The following is a 24,823-nucleotide window of genomic DNA, read 5'->3' on the forward strand; positions in this document are numbered from 1 at the left end:
CCTCCCCTGCCCTCTCCCCTCCCAGGCCTTCCTCCCCTGCCCTCTCCCCTCCCACTGGACGTGTTTGGAATCAACGTTAGCCCAGATTGAGTCCCAGACTCCTGAGGAGACTAGCAAGAAGTCAAGCACTACCCGTGGCTTAGATTCAAACTCACGTCTCCTTTCTGTTTTCACGAAAGAGGAACATGGCAACAGGCAGGTAGTAGGCATTGTCTACACCAGCAGCACACAGGAGGTTTGGAGAACCAGCCAAGATTTGCCACTTTTTTTTTTTTTTAAGAGAAAAGCATTCTTTGTTCCAAAAGAAATTCAGCTAAGTCTGGGAATTTAATCTCCAAACTGGACTTGAGAGGTTGAAGAATGTCTTTGTTCTGCACAGTATCATGTGACCTCTGCAGGACAAGACTCGCCACCAAGAGAATGATGGAGTCACAGGATCTTTGGGAGAGACAGCCCAATGCCTTCCTTGTTTCCTTTTCCCCAGTAAAACCACATGCATTCAAGTAAAATCTTAACTAGCGCCCCCAAAAGAGAGAAGCAGCCAGCAAGGGATTAGAAATCACCTGGGAAATAAACCTATCTACCATTCCAGACTAATTAAAACAGAATCAGAAATTGCTTTAACCTCCCGTGCTTCTGGGTCACACTTTGGCCTAAGGCTTGAACCAGGAGTCACTACTGTGGGTTTGGGGCCATGAACTTGGAACCAGAGCTCTTGGTTTCTAATTCTGAACTGACCCATTTATTAGCTCTGTGACTTTGGGTAAGTTCTGCAAGTCATAAACTCTATTATAAATGGGAACTGAAAGACCCTACAGACCCCCTCCTCAAAACCTGCAGCAGCCAGCCTGCTCTTGTAAGAACATCCCATGTGCTTGAGAGAGCAGGATGAGATAGGAAGACTGCAAGGCAGGATATCAATAAGATAAGACATCAACAAAGCAGGTTGACTGCAAAACAGGATATCTATAAGATAGGAACAGGATGACTTTTGCTGACACCCATGCTGAGAGAGGAAACCATTCATGCCCCCGCCTCATTCCGATAACCACGCTTTTTTTGCTTCTGTAAACTTGCTTTTTGCTCTTCCCTATAAAAAACCTGCCCAAAGACTTGCCGCCCGCAGGTACCTGTGTTTACCCAATAAACCTCTTGCGATTTGCATCCGCCTGGTCTCGGCCTGTTCCTTGGCATCGGGGAGGTCTCCTCCTGAGGGTCTTTCAGGAACAACAGAGTCCCCACTACGTAGGCTGTTTCCATGTTTTAAAAGAACCAAGTTATGCAAGACATGACTGATAGAGATATAATGTTAGCTATTGCCATTAAACACAATCCACTTGCTTCCTGACCAGAGCTGACAAGCCTTTACCCAAGTTTCACTTCTTTAAGGGCTTTGATCAGTGACTCTGAGATTTATCATCAGAGAACTTGCTGAAATGAAGAGTCCCAAGCATTGCCCAGAACTGCAAGATATCGGTGTTTTTAAACTCTCTGAAGGATTGCTATCCAGAGGGGACTGGAGGCCACACACATGGATCCTCCTCCTGAGACTGGCATCTGAATCTCCAGAAGAAAGAACTGAGTTCTACTCGGGTCACTAGCTCACGTAGCTTCTTTTCCCAAGCCAAAGGAAGACAGCAATAAACCGAACTTTGGCCCTAGAGCCACAGTCCAGAGTGAGTCAGCCAGGAAGCTGGTGATTCACACCGTTGTCTTGTTTATTCCCTCTTCCTCTCATACAGTGCCGGAGTGGCCATGGGCCTTTGAGGATCTGACCAAGAAGCTTAGAAGGGGATATTCAGATAGATCCAATAAGAACACACGTGTCTGACAAGATGAAGTCCCTGTTTACAGACACTTTCTGCTTTTTTCTTCTGAAAACGCTGCTGCTAACTATTATGGGGTAGAAGGTATAGTGAAAGCTATTAAGGGATTTGAATGGAGCCTAGCTACAGGTAAGGCTGTACCTAAAAAGGGTTTTTTTGAACTGAGTTTAAGACACTACATCTCTTACTTCCACAATGAAAGGAGGCCGATAAAATCAATGTTTATGGATTTATTTATCTGTTTATGGCAATGTTGCTATATTCCAAATGGTCTTTGAATCACTACATTTTTTATAGACAGACACCAGGGACCCCACATTGTCAAGAAGAGACGTATAGAATGGGAAAGAAGGGTTGACATTTGTGGCAGGTGCCTTGTTAGAAAGACGGCAGACTTCTGTGGACATATCTGCAATGATTAATATTGGCTCTCAATGTGGCTGAGTCTGAAATCAACTAAGAAACACAGCTCTGAGGGATTTTCTCGAGTAGGATGGTTGAAGTGAGAAGACTCGCCCTAAATGTGGGTGTTATTCACTAGCAGTGGCCTGAATATCAGGAAGTCAGGGAGAAACTTTAGCTTTTTGCCTTCTTGGATTATGTATCTTGCTGGCAAGTTCATCTACGCTTTGCAAACCTGTTCCCAAGCTCATCATCTTTGTAGTTCCTGTTGCATCCACCACATCCTCTACTGACACTGGAAACCAGAATTTTCAGTCTTCCAATACGGAATAAAGCCAGCAGATCTCCAGTAATCTCCCAGGCCTCAGTGGCTATTGACTCTCAATCTCTCGAATGTGAAGGCAGCCATTGCTAGACTACCCAGATGGCACTGTGCAATACATTTTAATGAGTCCTGCTTTAATAGATGCATTTCATAAGTTATGCTCCTTTGGGGAACCCTAACTACCATATCCGTTTGTGTCAGTTGGGAAATGAAATCATGGGGTCTAGGAAACACGGAGAAAAGTGGCTCTTCCAAAGTCACACAGAAAGTTTGGCCAAGACAAATCTGAGCCAGCTGTTCCCACCTACCCAACAGGCAGATCTTCCTCCTTCGCTCTCTGGTCCCCAACCCCGAAATTCACCTTGGCTATGATGCGACACAAAGGAGCCCCCTCCTGGGTCAGGCTGAACAGGTTCCCTGTGGTAGACTCCATGATGTAGATGTTGTCTGAGGTATCAATTTTTCTCACAAGTGCCTGGGAAGAGAGAAAAGTCAACTGATTAACTTCCACCTGCCTCTGTTCCTCTTCCACAGTGGAAAACCAGGAGGTTCATGCTTCTCATAGCCTCTGTGGAATCTGAAGTCCTGTCCCATGTACTTGTGGAACAATATGACACTGTCTGGGGTGAGGTCTGAGCTCCATTGAAAAGATGCAGGGATGGAGGATCATGTCAAACCAATAGTGCGTGGGTACCAAATGAGCTCCATCCTAGTTCCCTGAAGGCCCCAGCAAACACCTTTCCATTGTGCTGTAACTCCACAATGAGAACAGAAACCACAGACGAAATAAGCAAGCATCAACTGTGACAGCAAAGGCGTGCCAATAGCTACAACCAAACAATTTGCTCATTCTGCATGGCTGTTAGACAAGGGTAAACCCCAGCTGGTGATGGGCTCAAGGGCTGAAACAAGCACTCCCCAGTAGGATCACACTGCCTGGGATATTTAGATTGGGGACATAATCATGACAAATAGTGACACCAGAATTTGATGGACAGGTAGGTAACTCCATGAGTAATGAATGCTGTACTGATCAAATATGAAGCACTCTAGAATATGTGGAGAAGGTTAGATATAGGACCACAATCTTAAGGAAGAGCCAGGAAAGCCATTAACAAATAAGATATGAAAATTATTCCTAGAAGAGTTTAGCTAATTTCTGGGGGAGAAATGCCTTACAAATGGAAACACTTCATAATCAGCCATTAGCTTTGGCTCGTGTGACTCATTATTGATTATCGACTAATGAACGCACTTATTCAAGTTTCCCCAGGGAAATATAGATATGGAGACCTGCCTTCATAGGCCTCCTATGAGAGGACAAAATCTGCAAAATATGGCTGCAAATCTCAGGTATTTTTAGTTGCTCTCTGTGTATATATATGCATATGTGTGCATGCATGTGTGTGAGCATGTGTGTATGCCTGCGTACTCTTATGTGTTTGCATGTGTATGCACATGTATGTGCATGGCTGTGTGCTCTTGTATATGTGCCTGTGTGCATGCATGTATGTATATATGTGTGCATGCATGAATGTGTACGTGTGTATATGCATGTGTATATATGTACCTCTCCATCCAATATTTTGATTCAAAGTCTCTCACTAAACCCAGAGCTCACTAGTTGGGGCAGTGAGCTCAAAGGGTCTTTCTGTCTTCCTGTTCAGCTGTGTAATGGCACACACATACCACTGCACCAGCTTCTCTAACATGGGTGAATCTGGGAGGTGGAATTTAGGTCTTCTTTCTTGTACAGTAATTACTTTACAGGTTGAACTCTCTCCCCAGCCCCTTTTTATTTTGTATTGAAACAGAGTCTCATGAAACTTAGGATACCCTTGAATCTATAACTCAATCCTCCTGCCTCTGTCTCTGAGTACTGAGATTATAGGCATGTACTGCAACTCTTGCATTATTTGATTTTAAATATCAAGAGGCTATGTTTTTAAATCACCTAGTGTTTTAGAAAGGAAGAAATGGATTCAGGCTCTGGTCTCAGTTTTCCTTTAACTCTCTATTCTAATCAAGAATGCATTTGGCTAAGAGCAGATTCTGAAACTAAAGTGCCGGAGTTCCAATCCTGGCTCTGCCACTACTGGCAATGTGCTCAAGAGAAGATGGTTTGTGATAGCCTTTCTTTGCCTCAGCTTCCTCACCTGTACAATGTTGGAATAAACAGCATCTGTTTCTCACACTAAGGATGCTCTTATCCTGAACTTGCCAACAAGCACTGAGAGAACTTCTGAAAGTGCCCACGACAGTGAAGTAAAACATTGTTAGAAGTCATCATTTTGTGGTCTTGGGCAAATTAGATAAACTTATTAGGACCTGGTTTCACCACTTACAAACTGATAAAAATGAAGAGATCTGGGTGCCTCTCTTTTGTTCTCTTTACTCATACACACAGAATTCTTCACACACACACACACACACACACACACACACACAGGTTAATCCTTAGATTGAGTGTATATTTAAGCAAACTACATTAAAAAAAATATTCTCCAAGATTTGGTAGGTACCTCATATAAGAGAGTCAACAAAAGCAGGCATTAACAACCAAGATTTGCCAGCACAGATCTCTATAATGAATATGCATGTTTGTCCCTTCCCTATAGTTGACCTTGAGACAAGCCCTGCTCTTCCCATTATGCAGAGACTTGACAACAAATGACACAGCTACCTCTCCCAGGACCCATTTTTTTCTTTTCAGAATCCCCTAAAGATACTGCCACCCCCAGACAACAGGAAGTAAATTTAAGAAGATGATGCCTATATTCCCAAGAGGTGGGGTGGGTGTTTTTTGATCTTTTATTGGGTTATGAATATTTGTCATTGTTGGGGAGATTGATTAAAAGCTGTTATTGGTAATGGTGAAGGGAAAAGTTAAATAAAGGAAATTAGATACAAGGTTCTTGCTTTGAAAAGAAAAAAGGGAGATATAGATATAATAGGATAAAAAAAGTAAATTATTGATTCTACTCTGAAGAAAAGGGAGGATATAGATAAAATAAGACAAAAAGGTAGATTATTGAATCTACTTTTAAAAAGCAGCAGTTTTAAGTGTTTTACATTGAATTGGACATTTGTATATTGTATGCAAATACTTGTATATATTGATAAATAAATATTTTGTATAGTGATACAAATTTAAAATTAATTTGTTAGAACATACTGTACATACATTTCTACTCTTGTTTAAGGTATTGTACCTATATAACTCATTTATTAATGTAATGCAAATATCTAGTCCTTGAAAATTATTATTACCAACTGTTTAGAATAATAAGGAAATGCAGGTTAGTAGTTAACTGCCTATTACAATTGAACTTGTAATCACATTAGGTATGTTTTCAAGGTCAAATAAATATATATTTCTCAGATAGACAGGTCATCTTCAAACAGTCGTAGCTCTACAGAATATGGCATTTAAAATATCTTAATAGCATAGGCTTTTTTTTTTACCATAATAAGACATGTGTGCTCCTTGAAGAACCAATATACTTCTGAGAAGATGGTGGGCATCAAAAAAAACCTCTACATTGAAGTTATTTTCTTTGTTGCAAAAGTAAGCCACTGGGCAAGAAAATGCCCTTGCCTTCACTGCTGACAGTATGCTGTCACACAAGCAGGACGCACAAAAAAAGAGACTACCAAACATTATCAAGAGAAGGAGGGACAGCCCTTCAGAATATCCTGCTTCACAGAAAAGTCTGTTGGATATGCTAGGCCTATAGACCAAAGATGGATGCCCTGACTTTGCAGAGGAACCTTGGGTGACTGTCCAGGAAGTCAGCTGTTTTTGTCATTTCTTGCATTTTTTGGAAGTGGCTTGCTTGCACTTTCTGCTTACTCAGTTAATATTATTTCCTTCTTGGGTCTCTGAGGGAGATTAAGACTAGATAGTTATTGTTTTCCTTGTTTGCCAGATGCAGAAAAGAAACTCACTAAAGAGGTGTAAAATGTATAAGGTTGAGATATAGTAAAGATAGTTTTGGATGGTAACGCAAGTTAAGACAGAAAGTCAATTAGGTACAAGATTTTGGAATCACCAAGATAGGATATATAATCAAGTATTTTCTCTGAATTTGTAAAACGCAAATGCACTAGACATTGTTGGCTTACTTATTGCCTGTATATATTGTATATAGCTATTGTATTTGTTATATATATGTAGTTTCTCTTATACTAGTTATAGCCTTCTTTTTTATTTTAGACAGAAAGAGGAAATGTGGTAATATTTTATTTGTATTTTAATAAATAAAGCTTGCCTGAAGACCAGAGAGAAAAGCTATACCACTAGAGGCCACTGGTGGTGACACATACCTTTAATCTCTGACTTGGGAAGCAGAGGCAGACAGATCTCTGTGAGTTCAAGGCTACACTGAACTACACAAGATTGACCCAGAAACAGGTCCAAGTGGTGGTGGCTCACACCTTTGATCCCAGTGTTTGGAAGTCACACACCTTTAATCCCAGCACTAGGGAGGTAGACAGGAGTGATATGACTGGGTGGAGAGAAAAATATAATTAGGAAAAGATAGGAACTCACTAAAGTATGGAGTCTGAGGTTTGGTGGAGACACAGTGAAGTCTGGGAATTGCCCCTTTAGTCTGAGCATTGGTAGAGGTAAAAGGTATCTCTAGTGGCTTACTGCTCTGATTCTCTGATCTTCAGCTTTAACCCTATATCTGTCTCTGGGTTTTTATTATTCATGTTACAGCCATGAGTAGCAAAATAACTCAAATGGAACTGTAGACTTCATATATTGTGGTCCTGTACCTAAATGATAATTACCTAATGTTCCTGATGAGTGTTTGCACTTGAAGCAAATTAGCATTAAATTAAACAATTCAAGCCCAATGTCTTCTGCAATCAACTGCTAATATTAGACCATTTATGACTGAGAATAATTTTATGTTAATGTCTAAACACATATATACAGTAATTACACCCCAGACATATCTCGGGTACAAAGAAAAGTTGTAAGCATACTTTTCCACAGCATAAATTTGGAAAAACAGATCTAAGTCTCCTGAAGAATCCATAAAGCTCTGAACATTACAATGTCAGTCTTTAATTTGACTCTTGTTCCACACTTGAGGAACCTGAAAAACTGTCTAGGTCATGGTTCACAAAACTATTGTGATAGCTAATACTTGTGGCCAGCCTGACCAGAGTTTACATCACTGTGGAAACACACCTCTGGGTGCATCTATGAGCGTTTCTAGAAAAGTTTAATGGAGGAGGGAAGTGGAGGCCATCCCATGAGCTAGGGGCCCAGAATGAATAAAAAGAAATGAGCTGAGTATCAACATTCCTGTCTTCTTCCTGACTGAGGACAGACACAATGTGACAACTGCCTCATGTTCCTGCTACTGTTAGGCTTTCCCCATCATGATGTACCATACCCCTCTTTCAACAGTAACCCAAAATAAACCCTCCCCTTTTAAAGTTGCTGTTGTCAAATATTTTGTCATAGCCACAAAAAGTAACAAATACTCCCTATGAGTCTGCATTTCTGCTTTGAAGGTTAACTGTCCCATTACTAATGTGCACATGACCTCACTTAGACTAAAAAATCCAGAAGCCAATACAAATGTGCCTTTCAATCCCACTCACAATACTCACTGTGTCCTGGCCTCCACCAGGATCTAACAATTCGTGAACTCACCAGGCTCCCACCTGGTGGGAGAGGCAGATCTGACCCAGAGCCCTTTGCTGATCCTAGGCTTTTCCGTCATGCTCTTGCCAAAGCCACACTTCCCCTGAACTACTTCCAGGTGAGATTTTTCCAGCATGTCTGTAGTATGGAGGTCTCCCCCAACTAATGCCTTTGTGTTCAATACCTAGGTCTCTCCTCCTACTCAATTCCTTCTTCATCAGATTTAGAACAGCTTTCTACATCACGGTCAACTTCCTGCCTGTATCTCCAGGAGAAGCCTATCTATTTTGGTAACCGATACATACACATTTCCAAAAGTTCATTTTTGGGAAGTTGCTTGTTGTAATCTTTGTTTGTTTGTTTGTTTGTTTTTGGAAATCAAAGATAAATTTGAGAGCTATAGAATAATGTTTTTGTACACTTTAAAGATTTGTCACATATATTGGTTTAATAACATGCTGATTGGCCAGTAGCTTGGCAGGAAGTATAGATGAGGCAACCAGAATAAGAGAATTTGGGAAAGAGGAAAGACAGAGACACAGTCACCAGTCAGATACAAAGGAAGCAAGAGAAGAATGCCTTACTGAGAAAAGGTACCAACCCACATGGCAAAACATAGACAAGAACTGTGGCTTAATTTAATTAAAGAGCAAGTTAATAATAAGCCTGTGCTAATAAACTAAACAGTTTATAATCAATATAGGCCTTTGTGTGTTTTTTTTTGGTACTGAATGGCTGAGTGACCAGGAGGGACACAAAATTCCATCTACACTGGAGACATTCCAAAAAGATGCTTCACTCTAGGTCATAAGAAGGGTCAAAGGCTGCAATCAAAATAAAACAAGACAGACTTACAAGGTAAGTGACAAGTACTTTCTTAAATGACAGGCCACATAGACGTGAAACAACAAGAATAATAACAATGTCTTTAAAATCAGGAGAAACGGGTGTGAAGGAGAAAGGATTTATAACATTCATCAGCTTTAAACAAGGCACCAGAAAGTACAGTGTCTTTCAGTTGTTTCTCAATCAGAAGGAATCAGTGAGCAACAGTGAAATCTATCCAAAGCAGGAGAACCAAGGTGGCTAAAATGCATTTCTCCAAAGAATCAAGGAAAACATTGTGAGTCTTTTCCTGGAGTTCTATATGGAAAGTGTGCAGTTGGACAAAGTGAGCCAAGGAGTTACATCAAGCCTAGACAGATGGGCATAGTGGATTAAAGATAGCTATAGACTCCAATCTATTCCTCCCAAAGAAGTCTGTATTCTAATCACCCTTCCTTTGAATTTGATGCTTTGCTTTTCCCATAGAAGCCAGTGACTGGCTCCCAATACGAGTTCATAAGAAACCTTGAGGAGTCAACCCAGGCATCTTTGGATAGTCTTTTGGAAGCCTTAGAATGGCATATAAGACATTTGACAACCCAGGAAAAGTCTCCTGTAGAATTCCTATCTACACTCCCTCTGAGAACAGACTTACAAAATACACACACGTGAGGGAAGCTGACTGGAGGTCATCAAACCATCTGCCAGCTGGATAGAATCTCCTTGAGGGACAGAAAACAGTAGTCACTCAGCTAAGCCCCACCCAAATCACTTACACTTCTGATCATGAAATATAATGAAAACTATCATTGGAGTTTGCTTTATTCTTTAGCAAGGTTATCAAACATAGGGAAATGTCACAAAGATCAGCATGGATACCCCAAAGGGTGAATGGACAAATGCTCTGATGAAAGTTCTGGGAAGTAGGAAAAGGAAACCACTCATGTCCTAGAATACACGCTGGAGAAATGCATGAGTCTGGAGGGATAGCATAGCACAGACAGACTGGACACACTGGACATAACCTGAACAAAGTATCAACAACCCAGCATTGGATTAACTGTTGATTAGGGAGAAAATGTCTTTTAGCTGAGAATACCCCACTTAGGGACGTAAGTGAAGATAATATGTGAGACCCAGAGGCTTTAGGAAGACCAAAACTTGGATGATTTCATTCCTTTCAAGAAGAAAAATATCCCTAAATTTAGAAGAAAATGCTACACACAACAAAACAAAAAAATGTGCCAGGAACCCACGGTATGTGAAAAAAGCTGCCCAGATCTGGAGGCCATATAAAGAGACCTGTATGAAAAGAAGAGTGAAGGCTCAGAATTCTATAGGGCCTCTTTTGAAGTGTTAGTGTACCAGCAGGAAGAAAGAGAACCAGGGACCCAGACTGCTGCTGAAAAATAATGATACAGCGGAAAGAAACACCACTGTTCAAACACATCAAACAATGGCGCTGCAAGCAGCATCTGGCTCCAGAGCTAGCTAGATCTCATGGATCAAATGTGCCAACGATCTGCCAAGAAGGTGCCTTGGTGCAGAAAGAGTAGGAACCAGATGGAAATTCTGTGTAGGAGCCGGGGGTCCCAAGTCCAAAGGATCTTCAAGTGAGAAGCAGGGGCAGCAACCATCATGACTTAGTTCTATTTGTGTCTGTGATTTTGGATATTTTTATTTGTCAAAGCTAAATTTATCTGTCAAGCTAAAATTTTTCAGTATAGTATTATGTAATTTCCCATATATTATCTGTATTGTCATAAAAATAAAATCTCTGCATCAGTCATTCAGATGTAGTGACTGTAGTTTGAACATCAAAACAACTTAACATCATTTAAACTATGTGAAAAACATTTAACATTTTTATAACTTCTCATCATTAAATTTATATCCCCAGTGTACTTTCCTCCCCAAAATTTTCCTTAATGTATTGAATTTAAATTTTAAAGTGTTTTATTGATTACTTTTGTGATACTTATCATTGATATTTTGACACTTTATTTTATATACCTTTACTAGAAGCTTCCAAGTGTCACAAACAAACAAACCCACATTTTTCCTGGTAGATTGACATCACAATCATCACCAGTACAGCTGGCAAACATGGAACAAATTTTGATAACTACAAATCTTACAAACCAAAATTTTGTTGTAAACATATCTTGATGGAATGGGTATGTGAAAAAAATGTATACATTATAAATGAAATTAGTCCAGCTGCTAGTAATTAATTTTATAATTTTAAGCATTAAATATTTTTATTCCTAGTATAAATATTTCAACAAAAGGCTTTAATTGCTTTTTTAAAAATCTGTGAAAAAAGTCTAAAAAACAATCCAGTTACATCCAGAATAATCTGCATCATTTAGAGTCTTTGGCTCTTCTATGACACTTTTCTTCCCAGTTAATGTCACAATCTAGGGATGATTATGAAAATTGGCTGAAGGGAACTGCTTTCATTTAAGTATGTACTTTAAAACAGCCGTTTTTAAGATTTGATACATTCTACCAATTATCTCTTTGTTCTGATCCAAGAACCATACACTATTCCAGAAGAAAATAGATAGGAAAGACAAACTAACTGGAAGTTCCCACAACCTGCCCCCCCCCTCCCAAACAGATCACACATTCTTCCATCTATCTGATCAGAAAACCCCACACTGGAGAAATACACAATGTCTAATGCCTCTCTCAACACAACTAGGCAAAATCTATGGGACTAATCATAACGGCCCAAGGGCTTTATGATTCCTGGATGGATGTGTCCCCTTTGCTTGATTTCCCACCTCCACCCCAGGTCTTTGGAGGGCAGAGTATCTGGGATGTTCTTCCTCTGGAAGTAGTGCAAGCACTAACAAAACCACATGCATCCCTGGGAAAGAAGACAAATGCAAAGAGGAGATCTAGAAATAGATTTTCTTCAGATGCTATGTGCTTGCAAGTCTCCTGGGAACCTGAGCAATGTAATGCATCCTAAGTGGTTCTACGCTCACCAGCTCGAGTCACCTGAAGGAGCCAATACAGCCTGGGCTGTCAGGAGCACATTGTCCAGAGAGAGCAAGAACTGAAGAGATTCCACCACTCAGGACAGGGACAAATACATGCCTAGCAGATCCATATAAAATACTTGTAAAATTCCTGACTTTTCAGAAAAAAGGAATGTCCAAATGTCCTTCTGTGAAAGCAGGGACATTTTTCTCCCATATATGGTAAATATAGCAGTACATTAATCTCAATGGCTCTCTTCCCCTAGCAGGTATGTGTTCATACATGCTTGTGGCTGTGGACAACTGAAATACACACTCTGACTGTCATCCTGTCCAGGTCACATCCAAGACCGTATTCTCTTTTCCTCAGCTGCGATGTATGTTTAAGGCCTCTGAATGCCCTAGGGATGGAATCTAAGGACAGAATGATGTCTGGGTTTTCTGCCCTCGGGACTGAGAATTGGCCAGCTTCAATCTTCTTGGAGTGGAGTGTAGTAGAAAGATAACACCGAGTCTAAGGTACTAAGTCTCTGGGCACTGAGGTTATATTTGGGATGAACCAACACAAGTAGATATTTCCACAAACCCCCTCCCCGTAACTGCAGAGATAATCTGGACTGTAGTTATGAAGAACCAGACTCTGCCTATGATGGTTAACATTGGTAGTCACCTTGGCAGGTGCTAGAATCACCCAGGAGACATACCTCTGGGCATGCTTGTGATTTATAGATTCAGTCAACTGAGCTGGAAAACCCATCTTAAGGTGAGTAGCATCATTGTAAGGGCTTGAATCCCAGAAATAATAAAAAGGAGAACATGAGCTGAACACCAGCACCTATCTGTCTGCGTCTTGGCTGCAGATGAGGTGTGACCTCACTCACATTCCTGCTGCCATACCATGATGGACCAACCTGCAAACCCGCAGCCAAACAACTTCTTCACTTAAGTTGCTCTTCATTGGAGTTTTTCACAGCATTGAGTAGTGAATATACTCCTTACAAGCAAACTGGGGGAAAACTCTCCTGGTCGGGATAAGCAGTGAAAGTGAAGTTTGTTTTCCGTTTGCCTTTTCTCCTAGTGAGTTATACACACACACACACACACACACACACACACACACATATACATTCATACATGCATACATATAAATAAGGCAAGCCTGGACTTCTCTGGCAAGTGCACGTGGGTTATCTCTGTGTTGCCATTTAATCTCACTGCAGTCTCGCTTCACCTATATGGGCAACATGGCTGAGCAAAATCAGAGAGTGTCAAAGAGAATCAGAAGCAAATTTTAGACCCGAGTGTCAGGGAATCTACACATGATTTCATGGCCATGGCATTATGAATGGCATCTGAGCTTCCTAAAAGCAAACAGATTGTTGGCTATGATCCCAAAAGAACCCACCATGGAGCAGGAATTTTTATTCAGGGCAATGGCTTCAGGAAGGTTAAGGGTGTCCCACAGACAGCTGGCTTCCCTCTGCTCCATCTGCCACCAGACTAAGAAATATCATCCTTACAAAATAGTTAAAATAATATGAGTACACAATTATGAAATTATGACACTCCTGTTATCAAAATTACTGTTTTTAAGGTAGAGCATATTTCTAGTTGATAATATGCAATCCAGAGAGTGTCACCAATTACCATGTGTTATTTCATTTATTGTAACTCAACCTGTTGTAGTAGCAAAGAAAACAAGTGTCAATAAGATTAAGTAATGTGCACAAGTCTGCAGAATGTGTTAGTAGCAGTCAGGATTTGAACCCTGACTTGGTTCCAAACCCTATACTTATCTACTATCTCCACCCCATAATACCCACATTCAGGGATTTACAGCTTATTGAGAGAGAAGGAACTTATAAGACATTCAGCCCATCTCCCCTCTGCTGCCTCAGTCATCCAGGCATTGCTAGTCCACCTTAGGGATAGAACTTTCCTAAGACAGCCCCTCACATTACTGGGAAGCCCCACTACTTCATATGGGATATCCTGGAGGTGAAATCCAATGACCCTGGTACACTTCCCTTTGTGGATTTTGAGTGTCCACTTCTAGATTGAGCACCTTCTGCCCCCTCCAAGTATTCTTCACAACCTCCAATGACAGCACTTCCCTCCGTTCTTGGAGCTTCCCCTGAGTGGATGCTGATAGTCACTGTCAACGTGACTAGATTTGGAATCACCCAGGAGATACATCTCTAAGCATGCCCGTGAAAATACTTTCAGAAATGCTTAACACGGATGGAAGGCCCACCCTGACTGTGAGTGGTACAATTCAGTGGCTGGAATCCCAGGACAAATAAAGGGGTGGGGGATAAGCCAGCTGAGCATCAGCGTTCTCTGCACTCTGCTCCCCTCGTCTCAGATGTGAGGTGTTTCAGCTGCATGTTCCAGCCCCTGTGAACCCTGCCATGCCTTCCTGTCAAACCAGGGGCCAAAACAAGTCCTCTTCCTTTAAGATGCTTTTTGTCAGGATTTTTGCCAACGCAGATATTGCCAATAACTGATATAGGGCCCAGAACTGGGCTTAATTATATTCCAGAATGAGTCAGGGCAATATGACATAATATCGTATCATTATCACCCTTGTTTGCATTGCTTCACTGTTTTATTCATATGTGATTTTAGAGAGATGACTCCCACTTGCTATCCAGCATAAATCCATAGTACCAAGAAAATATCTCCCAAATGCATGCTGTGAAACACCAGGATCCCAGTATAAGTAAACAGACTCTTAGCTTTCTACTGTAATCCTACCAGTTTGAAATAAACTACTCGACTTTCTCCACCATATATTGTTCAAATCATCAAGACATGTGTGCCTTAGAAATACATGGACAAAACAAGTCAAAACTCCTTCTACAGGTAGCCGAGTGTCTTGTGAATGTAAGAGGATAATATCTGAGCAGCCCTGTGAAAATGTTTGCAAAGAGGCTTAAGGAGGATAGAAAGCCCATCCTGAGTCTGAGTGGTACCAAACAATGGGTCCTCAGGAAGATCTGCAAAGCAAAGAGGGCATCATAGTTATCCCTGTGCAAATAAAGAGGTTTTGTTTTATTTAAGACAGGACACCGGTTCCTGCATATACAAGTTCTGGGCATAATAGGCTCCCCTAGCATCCTAGGGAATGACATTGAGGAAAACACCAAGAAAAAAAGTTACTAGGAAGAGAATAAATGCACAGAAACATCAGGACAGACCTTGTCACCCCTCCCTGGGAAGCAAGGCTGAGGATTCTACTATAGCAGAAGAGCTGCTGACCGTGGTCACCTGCCAGGCCAGCCATCAGATACCTGGACAGTCACACCTCCCAGTGGGCGGCAGCTAGCCAGAAGCTTGGGAGTATGGGGTCAGGAGCTCTACCCTGAATAAACTCAGAATGGGGGACAAGTGGCATGAAGTTTGGCCTAGGAAGTCAGACGCATGGTCCAAGCCTCCGAAGAATCTTGGCCTTTCCCATGACTCTATCAGCTAAAAGCAGGAGCAGCCCTACCTTACAGCTTCCTGTTAGAAAGAGACACTGTACCCTTGCTTAGCAATTCCTCTGCTAAGAGGGGTCCCCAGGGTTTCAGGTCTTCTTCGGGCATCAATACTTCCGTCCATCACGCCATCAGATTTTCTTACCAACATGGACAGTCATGTATAATGATTCAATTTGGGACATGAACACTAAAATGACCACCCTTGTTCCTCTTTGTCATTGCTAACACTGATTCATTGACTCAGGGTGCTTGAGCCCCCAATCCCCAGAACTCCAGTGTTCTAGGGTCCCAGAGCGCCAGCCCCTCAGCACTGAGACCCTCTGTTTCTTTATTTCAGATTCTAAGGTGAGGGAGGGTAGCCTTTGAGGACCCTTCTGCGACTGAGAAGGTGAGAGCACCTAGGGCCAGTCACACTGACATAGGTGTACAAACACGGGCCAAGGCGGGACTTGCAGGAGAATCAGGCCAGAAGAGCCTCGGTCCCGTGCAAAATGGGACACACACAGGAAAAGAAGAGAGGAATCTCTGAGCTCATCAGAGAGGCCGGTATGGAGAAAATCAGATGTTTATTATTTATGGGAGGCTTTTATTTGGTGGTGGGAAAGAATGGTAAGTATGTGGCACAGTATTCCCGGACTATAAATAACATGTAAATAGCTTCCTAATGAAAACCTTAAGGGGCCTGGCGCTGGGAGAGCTTCCGGAATACCAAAGCAGGGACAGGGAAATGATGTGCATTTAGCTCACAGGCTTTCCACCTGCTCTGTACTTCTTCTTACTTCTGTTCTTGAGAAAGCTTCACCTCATGGATGAAGGAGAGAGCAGGGGGAATGAAGAGCCTCCACATACACTGTGCTGTGACATCTGACCGACTACAGAGGGTGCCACGCCCTCCTCCCGAAAACAAACATGAGCCTGCCTAGAAACAGGACAACCCTTCCAGAGTCCTCTCTGCGGCCAGGACTTCAAAAAATGGCATGTCTCCTGCAGGTAGCTTAAGTTCTTCAGGATAAGAAGGGCCCCCTGTGTGCTGTGAATAGCTCAGCAGAAATGATTCAGGGTGCTGGAAACAGTACCGGAAGATACACCAGGCCCTGGCACTACCTTGTGTGACTTTGGCTAAATCTTTCTTCCCTGGACTCCAGTTCTCATATTTGGAAACTACAGAGTTGGGTTAGATATTCTGGAAACCCCAGCTGACCCCCGACAGCCTCCACCCAGATGCTGGCATGCACACTGGTGATCTGAGGAGGATGTCTCTCAGGAAAGCCCATTTTGCATTTTCTCAGCCTGGCTGAGTTACTCAGTGCCCCCTCCCTGATGACCCCACGCGTCCTCCGTCTCCCAGGCCACACTGACCTGCACTTCCCGTGTCAGAGCCAGCTCCAGTAGCTGGCCAAAGTGCTGGCCCAGCGTGCTCAGGGTCTCACTCACGCAGGCCTTCATTGACTTCAGAACATGCTCATTCTCCACCTGGAGGCACCTGGGAGGAAGAATCGCAGAGTGGGCCACCAGAAGGGGTCCTTGGTTGGACCACAGAGGTGGCTAGGGCAGACCTGGACTTTCTCAAGGCATGGTGTATGTCCAGAATAGACGAGATGGAAGACACAGTTCCAAGAGAATAAGAGATGATGATATCTGCCAGCTTGATTTGTTCCCTGGTCTCTTGCGCTACAGAGAAGGGCTGGAACCATCACATTCCCTGCTACTGGGAAGTGCTAACACCAGAAGGTGGCAAAGTCAGACCTCTGGGTTCTCGCTGGGATGGTGAGCTATCAATGGGACCAATCGTCTGGTCTCAGAGGCGCCTGAGGTGGAGGGGCACTAGCTTTGGAGAAGGTAGCTAGAGCACAGTGCACCACTACTGCTCTCGCTGTAGCTTAGAAGAATCGATGCCCATCATTAACAAGAAAGAAAGGATGGCAATACCAATAGATATGCTAACATGGAAGGGGGAGCATGGAGATCTCACCGCTAGACAAAGAGCCACAGACAACAATGACTGGCGGAGAAGTGTGGGTCTCTTCCTGGGATAAGGTTCTTATCGACTCTCCAATCCAGAGTGGGTCAGCCTTGACCCCACATACACACCACCAAGAAAAATGGACTCAGAAAGTTGGACTTATTTATATTTGTGCATGCGCATATGTACACAAACACACATGCATATATGTATGTAATCATAATAATAGGAATAAAAAGTACTATTAAGTTCAGAATGGGAGTCATGAGAGGCACTGAGGAAGGAAAGGGATGTGGAAAGACAAATGTTCCTATTTCAGTTTAAAACTTATTTTAACAAGAAAAACAAAAAATTGCTGCCACAATGTGATTTAAAAAAGAAGAAGAAGAAGAAGAAGAAGAAGAAGAAGAAGAAGAAGAAGAAGAAGAAGAAGAAGAAGAAGAAGAAGAAGAAGAAGAAGAAGAAGAAGAAGAAGAAGAAGAAGAAGAAGCTTCCTCAAAGATTTCCTTACAGACAGAAAAACTAGAGGGGATTAGATTGACCTCCACCCCATGGGTTGAAAATCTCCTGCTCAGAAGAGGGGAAGACTCTCCAGCTTCCCACAGATGCCAAAATCCAGATTTGAGGCATGAAGGGTAAAGGAACATGTCAACACACACTCAGAGTGAGTCCATATGAAGCTAAGTGGTATGTGTGCACCTGAGTGTGAACTCATGTATGTTTATGGTATGATACAGGGGCAAGAGACTGTGGGCAGAATTCTGTGATCTTATGAGTGTGTGTTTATATGTCTGTGTGACAGTGAGTGAGTGTCTGTGGACATCTCTGTCTCTGCGCATGTGTGTGGAGGTGAGAGTTCACCTTTCACCTGACCTGCGCTCTTGCCTTCACTTTACAGGCCATGGGGGCCCTCCAACTTTAAAGTAAACCTTCTCCCATTGTCAGCTTACCCCAAACAGCTTTCCACTAAGGCCCAAGGCTCTCTCCCAACTTTCCCTCTCCCCAGGCTCTGAATATGGGACAAAAACCTCATGGGAACCTTTCATTATTTTATTTTACTTTTTGTTTCTACTATACAGTCCTTGCTGGCCTGGAGTTCACTAGGTAAACCATGCTGGACTTGTAGCAATCCTCCTGCTTCTGCCTTCTAAGCACTGCAATTGCAGACATGTATATCACTACACTGACTTCAAGGTAGTCTGTCCTTTGAGGTTTCTGGGAATGCCTAGGGAAAAGAAAACTCCGGCCTACCACCAGCTAGTGGAACCCCCTGAGAAGATACCCTTCCTCCCAGAGCCGGGGGGGCCAGCAGGCTACGCAGCCCAGGCACACTTACCTCTCAGTGACTGCCGAGAGCTCAGAACATTTCTCCATGAGTAGTTTCTCCGCCTGTAACCAGAAAAGATCATGTCATTCCATTGGGGACCAGCTGCTGTGCTGGGTCCTCTATGGCCTGAAGGTGAGGGAAACAGGCACAGAACCCAGAATGCCCTGTGACCTGGGACATGTGTAGCCAAAGAGGCCAAGGCTGGATGCACCGAGAGAGTAAGAAAAGGCAGCAGACAGTTAGTTAGACTGTGAGATCTGCGAAGCCTTGGGGAGGAAGAGGCATTTAAGCTGGGTTCAAAGAAGGAACCAACACCCGCTGCCTACAGTGAAGGAAGAAGTTTAAGGTGAAAGATGAAGAAAGAAAGGAGAGAAAGAAATCCCAATAGGGAGGTGGGAGTTCAGTGGTTTACTTTTGACTGTGGGAAGATTCGAATGCATTTGGAATCAGAAATGCTGGGTCTGGCCCTCCTCCACGTCATTCCCTGCTTAACGTGGGACAAGCGACTCAGCCTCTGAGTTCACCCCCTCAACCATAAAATGGGCGTGATAATACTAATCTTTTCAGTCAGCTGCGTGACATGCCTTACATGTCATTATTCAGTTGTCCTCGCGGGATAAATATTGCTGTAATCACTGAGAGAAAGCACTAGAGCAAGGAGGAGTCAAGTGACTTGCCAACGTCACATAACACAGACTGATCATTGAAGCCACGCATCCTGTTCTAGAGCTCTTTCTGCTCACAGTGGGCGTGTGGATTAGAGACATTTGTGGAGAGAAAACACCTGCCACAATGCCTTGCAAGAGTCTATCTCCATTAAATGTCCTCACTATCCTTCTCTACTTTATTACAAGACAAGGGAAACCACTAGCCAGGAAAGGTTCAGACCCCAGAATATAGAAAGGCTTCCTCCCACCCAGCACCCACTAGCCCTATCTTGGCATGGCTGACCTGGCCCATTTCCTGTGAGGAGGTCCTGCTGATGGTGCTGTACTCGCTGACCATGGAGCGTGCATGGCATGTCAGACGCACACTCATACTGTGCACACGTGCCCAGCGGTCCTGGGCCAGCTTCTGCCCGATCCTGCGAAGCTCTGTGCTGATGACCCAGCCCCGCTTCAGGAGCAGCTGTAGTGGATCTCCTGGGCCAGGAGCCCCTGCTAGGATAAGGTCACCTTGTGTGTCTTCCTCCAAGCTGATGGGCTTTGCCTGCAAGACGCACATGCACTCACACTCGGTCATGAGCTTCAGGTCCTCCATCCAGCGCTGGACCGAGTCCACCTGCATGAAGGGTAGCCTGCAACCAGGGAACAGCGGCAGGGTGACGGCCAACACTCCACCTTTCCCAGAGAGTTCCCGTCCCAGGCCTCCGATGTTGGCCGAGCATCTAATTTAAGCTCAGCACTCTTTCCCCAATTCTCTCCATAATTTCTCATTGTCATCACCCAACAGCTAATAAGATGGAGACACAGTACACTGAGGGCAGGTGACCAGACTGATCTATGGCAGGCCATGACTCCTGATAGGAGGTATCAAATTGCAACAACATAAAGTGAGCTGTGGCAGACCTATATGGACATATTGTGTGTACGTTCTTAAAACAATGCCTTCTAGAAAGTTTGACAATGAAAATAGTCCCCCAAAGAAGAAGAAACAGCAGTGTGCACAGGCTATAAGCAGAAGATGAAGACAATGATGAAGACGTGATAATCTAGAGAGAATCTTAGAAGGAAAGGTAGAAGTCCTAAGGATTCGGGGAGGGGGGTGGCATCAAAGCCTCTTCCCTTCTGTCCTTCAACTTTCCTGACTTCCAGTTTCTCTGTAATGCGGATGTAAACTTGTAATGAGCCAGATTGACTGCATTTACTCCGTAATTTCAGACATTAATTAATGAACACTGAATACACTGTGAGTCACTGTATCTAGTGTCCCGTGTATGTCAGGTACTGCGGGGAAGCTGACACAAGGAACTGCGGGGCAGCTCAAAGGAAGAAGAGGCGTGGGGAGACAGCAGGAGAGCTCACCGTCATCCCCCAGCATGGCAGGACAGTTGATTACAAGCTCAATACATGTGTGACCTATGCACAAGCTGGCCACTGGGATTAGCTGCTCACTGCTTCTAGTGGGGATGCAAATGGGACCAGCCACCTCATGTCCCTGTGGCCACGCCTCCACCATGAACTGAATCCTCTCACATCATAAACCAAAATGCACTCTTCGATATATTACTTGTCTCAGGCATTTGCTCACGACAATTAGTTAGATGTAACTAGTACATCTCCCAGGCAGAATGACGAAGCTTTGCCACTAAGCTGCATTAATCTGATCCTCTTCCTATGCTGTCAGTCTAAGCCAAGAATCACAGTAACTGGAGCTATTGCTAATGGTTGTGCTAATGGTGGAACTTGGGCTGTGCAGGAGAAACTCCAGGACCACTGGGTTCCAAGAGTTATGCCTGTTGCCTGTTAGCTGCAGAACTCAGTCTGAAACACACAAGAACACACCTGTCTAGGCAGAGTTTAATCCTCACTCTCCCATATAGTTAAATGTCTTCTGGGAATTGAAAGGAGGATGAGGCTGTCTCTTCAGATAGAGATCAAGGCAAGGTGTTATCGGAGGGGAGGGCTATAGGGCATGGTACTGCTTGGACACACTAAGGCAGAAGAAGTATATTTGAAGTATGATAGGCAGAGGGACAATGCATCAGTCCCTTGGATTAGATTTGTACATTTGAAAGCGCAGAACAGTGAGGAGACAGAAGGCCAGAAACATGGCCTTTAGGGTAGGATCCAGACATTAATGCTGAAAACCCTGATATGCTGTTGAAGGGTGACAGGGCAGTACAACAGGATTGGAGACTGGAGCAGATAGATAATAGGTAATTCACAGAGTTAGGGACCACGTTCCAGGGCCAGCTCTCAGTATACCACCTTGAGATGAACATGAGCACCGGATCTTCTGAGTGGAGACACTCTTACCTCTGGATGGCGGGGTGTGTTAGCCAGCTTTCTGTGGCTGTGACAAAGCATTCAGGGATCTCACGATGAAGCAAGACCTGGTTTTGCTCATGTTTTCAGAGCTTTCAGTCCATGGTTACTGTGGTGAGGTACAAAAGCCTCTTTCAAGGGCCTTGTCCCTACAATCTCACATCCTCTTACTAGGCCCCTACCTCCTATTCTTCTCAGCAGCTTCTCCAGCTGGGAGCAAAGTGTTCAACAAAGGAACCTTTGGAGGACATGTAGGAGCCAAATCATAACATTTATCAAACTTGGGGATGCATTGAAAGAACATATTAGATGCCTGGAAACAAAGATGTCCATCCTAGACTTAGTCTAGTAAGAACACTGCATAAGAAAACAAGCCAGGTGAGGAGCTTGCTACATTCTTGAGACAGAATAATTAGAAGTTCATGGTCGTCTTCAGCTATGTTCAAGGCCAGATGAGACTACATAAAACTCTCTAAAAAGAAATAAATGATAAAGACCAACAAAGCTAATTGAAGGAGAGACTAATGGAATAATGGAGAAGATGGGTGCAAAGGCCCCTTGTATATCTAGAAGAAAGTCCAAGTTACAGATAAAGAATAGAAATTTATGTTAACATCAGATATTTTTAGACCAACATCTTATTCAAAAGTAGCCACCATGCAATGCTCAAGGAAATGAGCTGAGAACCAAGGATTTTTCTATCCACCCAAAAAGATTCAAATAGAAGATGGAGAGGAATTTTGAGCTCCAGTAGAGAAAGTGTTCTTGGAGAACAATCCTTCAAGAATGGTTAAGAAAGAAACCTGCAGAAATGGCTCAATGGTTAAGAGCACTGACTCCTCTTGCAGAGGACCCAGGTCCTATTCCTAGGATCCACATGGCATCTCACAGCCATCTGCAGCTCAAGTTCCAGGGATCTGAGGTCCTCTTCTGACCTCCATGGGCACTGTGCAAGCGTGTGGTACACATACATTTATGCTCTCAAAACACTCGCACATATAAAATAAATAAACAAATTTTAAATGCTCAAGGAAGGGTTGGGGTATACTTTTGTGGCAGAGTACTTGCCTACCATGCCCAAGGCCCTATGTTCAAACCTCAGAACTGAAACAAAGACTATTACTAAGATAAAATCATGAAGACATTGACTCTGGTTCGTTGGTGTAGCGAATGAGAGAAGAGTCAAAGACCAGACCCTGATATGTAACTGCAGTAGCAAAACGGGTGCAGAAAGGAACTGGGAAGAGGATGATGAGCTCTGATTGAGACAGACAGACAGACAGAACTCTAAAACACTCTCCATTTCTGCTTTTCAAGGTGTTCAGTCTTTCACCGCCCTCATGGTTCTTCCTTCCACATATGCTGGTGTATGTTCCACATGTTCTCACAGAGGCCATCTGAACATCCATTTTTCTGTTTAACCATCATTCACATAGTGCCTGTGATGAACAGGAAGTGAGATCAAACAGCAAATAAAACAACCAGCATCCATCCCTTTATGGAGAGAACATGATAGGTAGGAAAGCAAGTAATAAGAACAGAATAAATGAAAACTGTGTGGTGTTCAACAACTGATCATTTCTTCCTGAAGGTGAGGCAGAGTCAGAGAGATCAGGAATGCTACTGTGAAGGCAGAGGGGTCGAGGACAACAGAGGGGCTCAGTTAACTAATCGATAGGGTTGCAAAGACTGAACTGACAACCAGGGAGTCTCCATGGGATTTACCTAAGCACCCTGCATATATGTGACAGTTGTATAGCTTGAGCCTCTTATGCGACTCCAAACAATGGGAACCGGGGCTGCCTCTGACTCTTTTGCTGGCTTTTGGGACCCTATTCCTCATACTGGGTTGCCTTGCCCAGCCTTAATATATGGGGAGTTGCTTAGTCTTACTGCAACTTGATATGCCATGTTTTATTGATACTCATAGGAGACCTGCCTTTTCCTGGATAGTGATGGAAGGGGGGGGATTGGGGGTAGGAAGGGTAATGCTGGAAACGGACTTAGAGGGGATGGTGGGGGAAGGCTGTGGCTGGTATATAAAATAAATTAATTTTTTAAAAAAATTAATAGAGTGTTCCTGTGAGACATAAGTAAGTCATTGCCATGTTCAATGAGTGGCCATGGCAAAGCTTCCTGAGAACGTAAATCCCGAGCAGACTCTGCCAAGGACGTGATAAAATATGGAAACGGAGTGATTGTGGCAGAGGAAAGAGCCCAGGCAAAGGCCCTGGAAGGGAATTACTGGGGAGACTGCACAGCTATAGTGTATGGGAAAAAGATGAGTAGGAGGTGAGCTCTGAAAAGAGACTGGCCAGCACGCCAGTGGCTGCTGAGGCAGTGTAAACACTTTGGATTTCGCTCTGAGTCATAGAGTGCTTCTTGGATCCCCCCAAGGAAAAACATCCCAGTGCCATCTGGGACCCTCCCCTCCCCCAGTTCATGTGCCTCACTATGACCCAAACGGTCCAATGGGGAAACCTGTCTCTCCCTTCCCTGCTCTCTCTCTCTCTCTCTCTCTCTCTCTCTCTCTCTCTCTCTCTCTCTCTTTCCTCCTTCCTTTCCCCCTCTCCCTCTCTATCTCTCTTCCTCCGCCTCTCTCTTTTCCTCTCCCTCCCTTCCTCCCTTCCCCCTCTCTCATCAAAACAAGGATAGATTAATTTAGAATGACCTAACCTCTGTGGTGCAAAACTATATACTGTTTACTAGGCAGCCAATTTAAACATAATAATTTATGCAATGAGTTATAAATAATTGACAGTGTGGTTGGGGTTTTAACTTCCAACCCTTCTGCCCCAGGCACTGATGGGGTTAGAAAACTCCTCCACTGCGTGTTGCTTAAGGTTTCCACCGTGCTCCTCACTCTGCCGCTGCTCTTTCTGAGAGTCCCGTGCTGAGTGGCACCAGCATGAGTCTCTGCAGGGCAGTGGGACAGTCAAGTCTTTAATTCTGCATTCCTATCCACGCCTAGCTACCAAGTTAGCTGAGCACCATCGCCACTCTGCAGTGCTCAGACGGCATGTTTCCCCAT

General features: G+C 43.5%; 1 protein-coding gene across 2 annotated transcripts in view; it reads right to left on the reverse strand.

Annotated features, from left to right (window-relative positions):
• Insc (INSC spindle orientation adaptor protein) overlaps positions 1-24,823 on the reverse strand; it is an 85,288-nt gene that overhangs the window by 42,613 nt on the left and 17,852 nt on the right. For both annotated transcript variants that reach the window (XM_050143206.1, XM_050143205.1), the window contains exons 3-6: positions 19,757-20,102; positions 18,815-18,867; positions 16,875-16,998; positions 2,915-3,028 (exon numbers count right to left, since the gene is read on the reverse strand). In XM_050143206.1, the coding sequence (XP_049999163.1) occupies positions 2,915-3,028; positions 16,875-16,998; positions 18,815-18,867; positions 19,757-20,102 (637 nt within the window). The remainder of the gene's footprint in view (positions 1-2,914; positions 3,029-16,874; positions 16,999-18,814; positions 18,868-19,756; positions 20,103-24,823) is intronic.

This window comes from Alexandromys fortis, unplaced genomic scaffold, assembly GCF_014885135.2.
Source record: "Alexandromys fortis isolate MF-2015 unplaced genomic scaffold, M_Fortis_MF-2015_v1.1 scaffold_45, whole genome shotgun sequence".
In the NCBI taxonomy this organism is placed as follows: domain Eukaryota; kingdom Metazoa; phylum Chordata; class Mammalia; order Rodentia; family Cricetidae; genus Alexandromys; species Alexandromys fortis.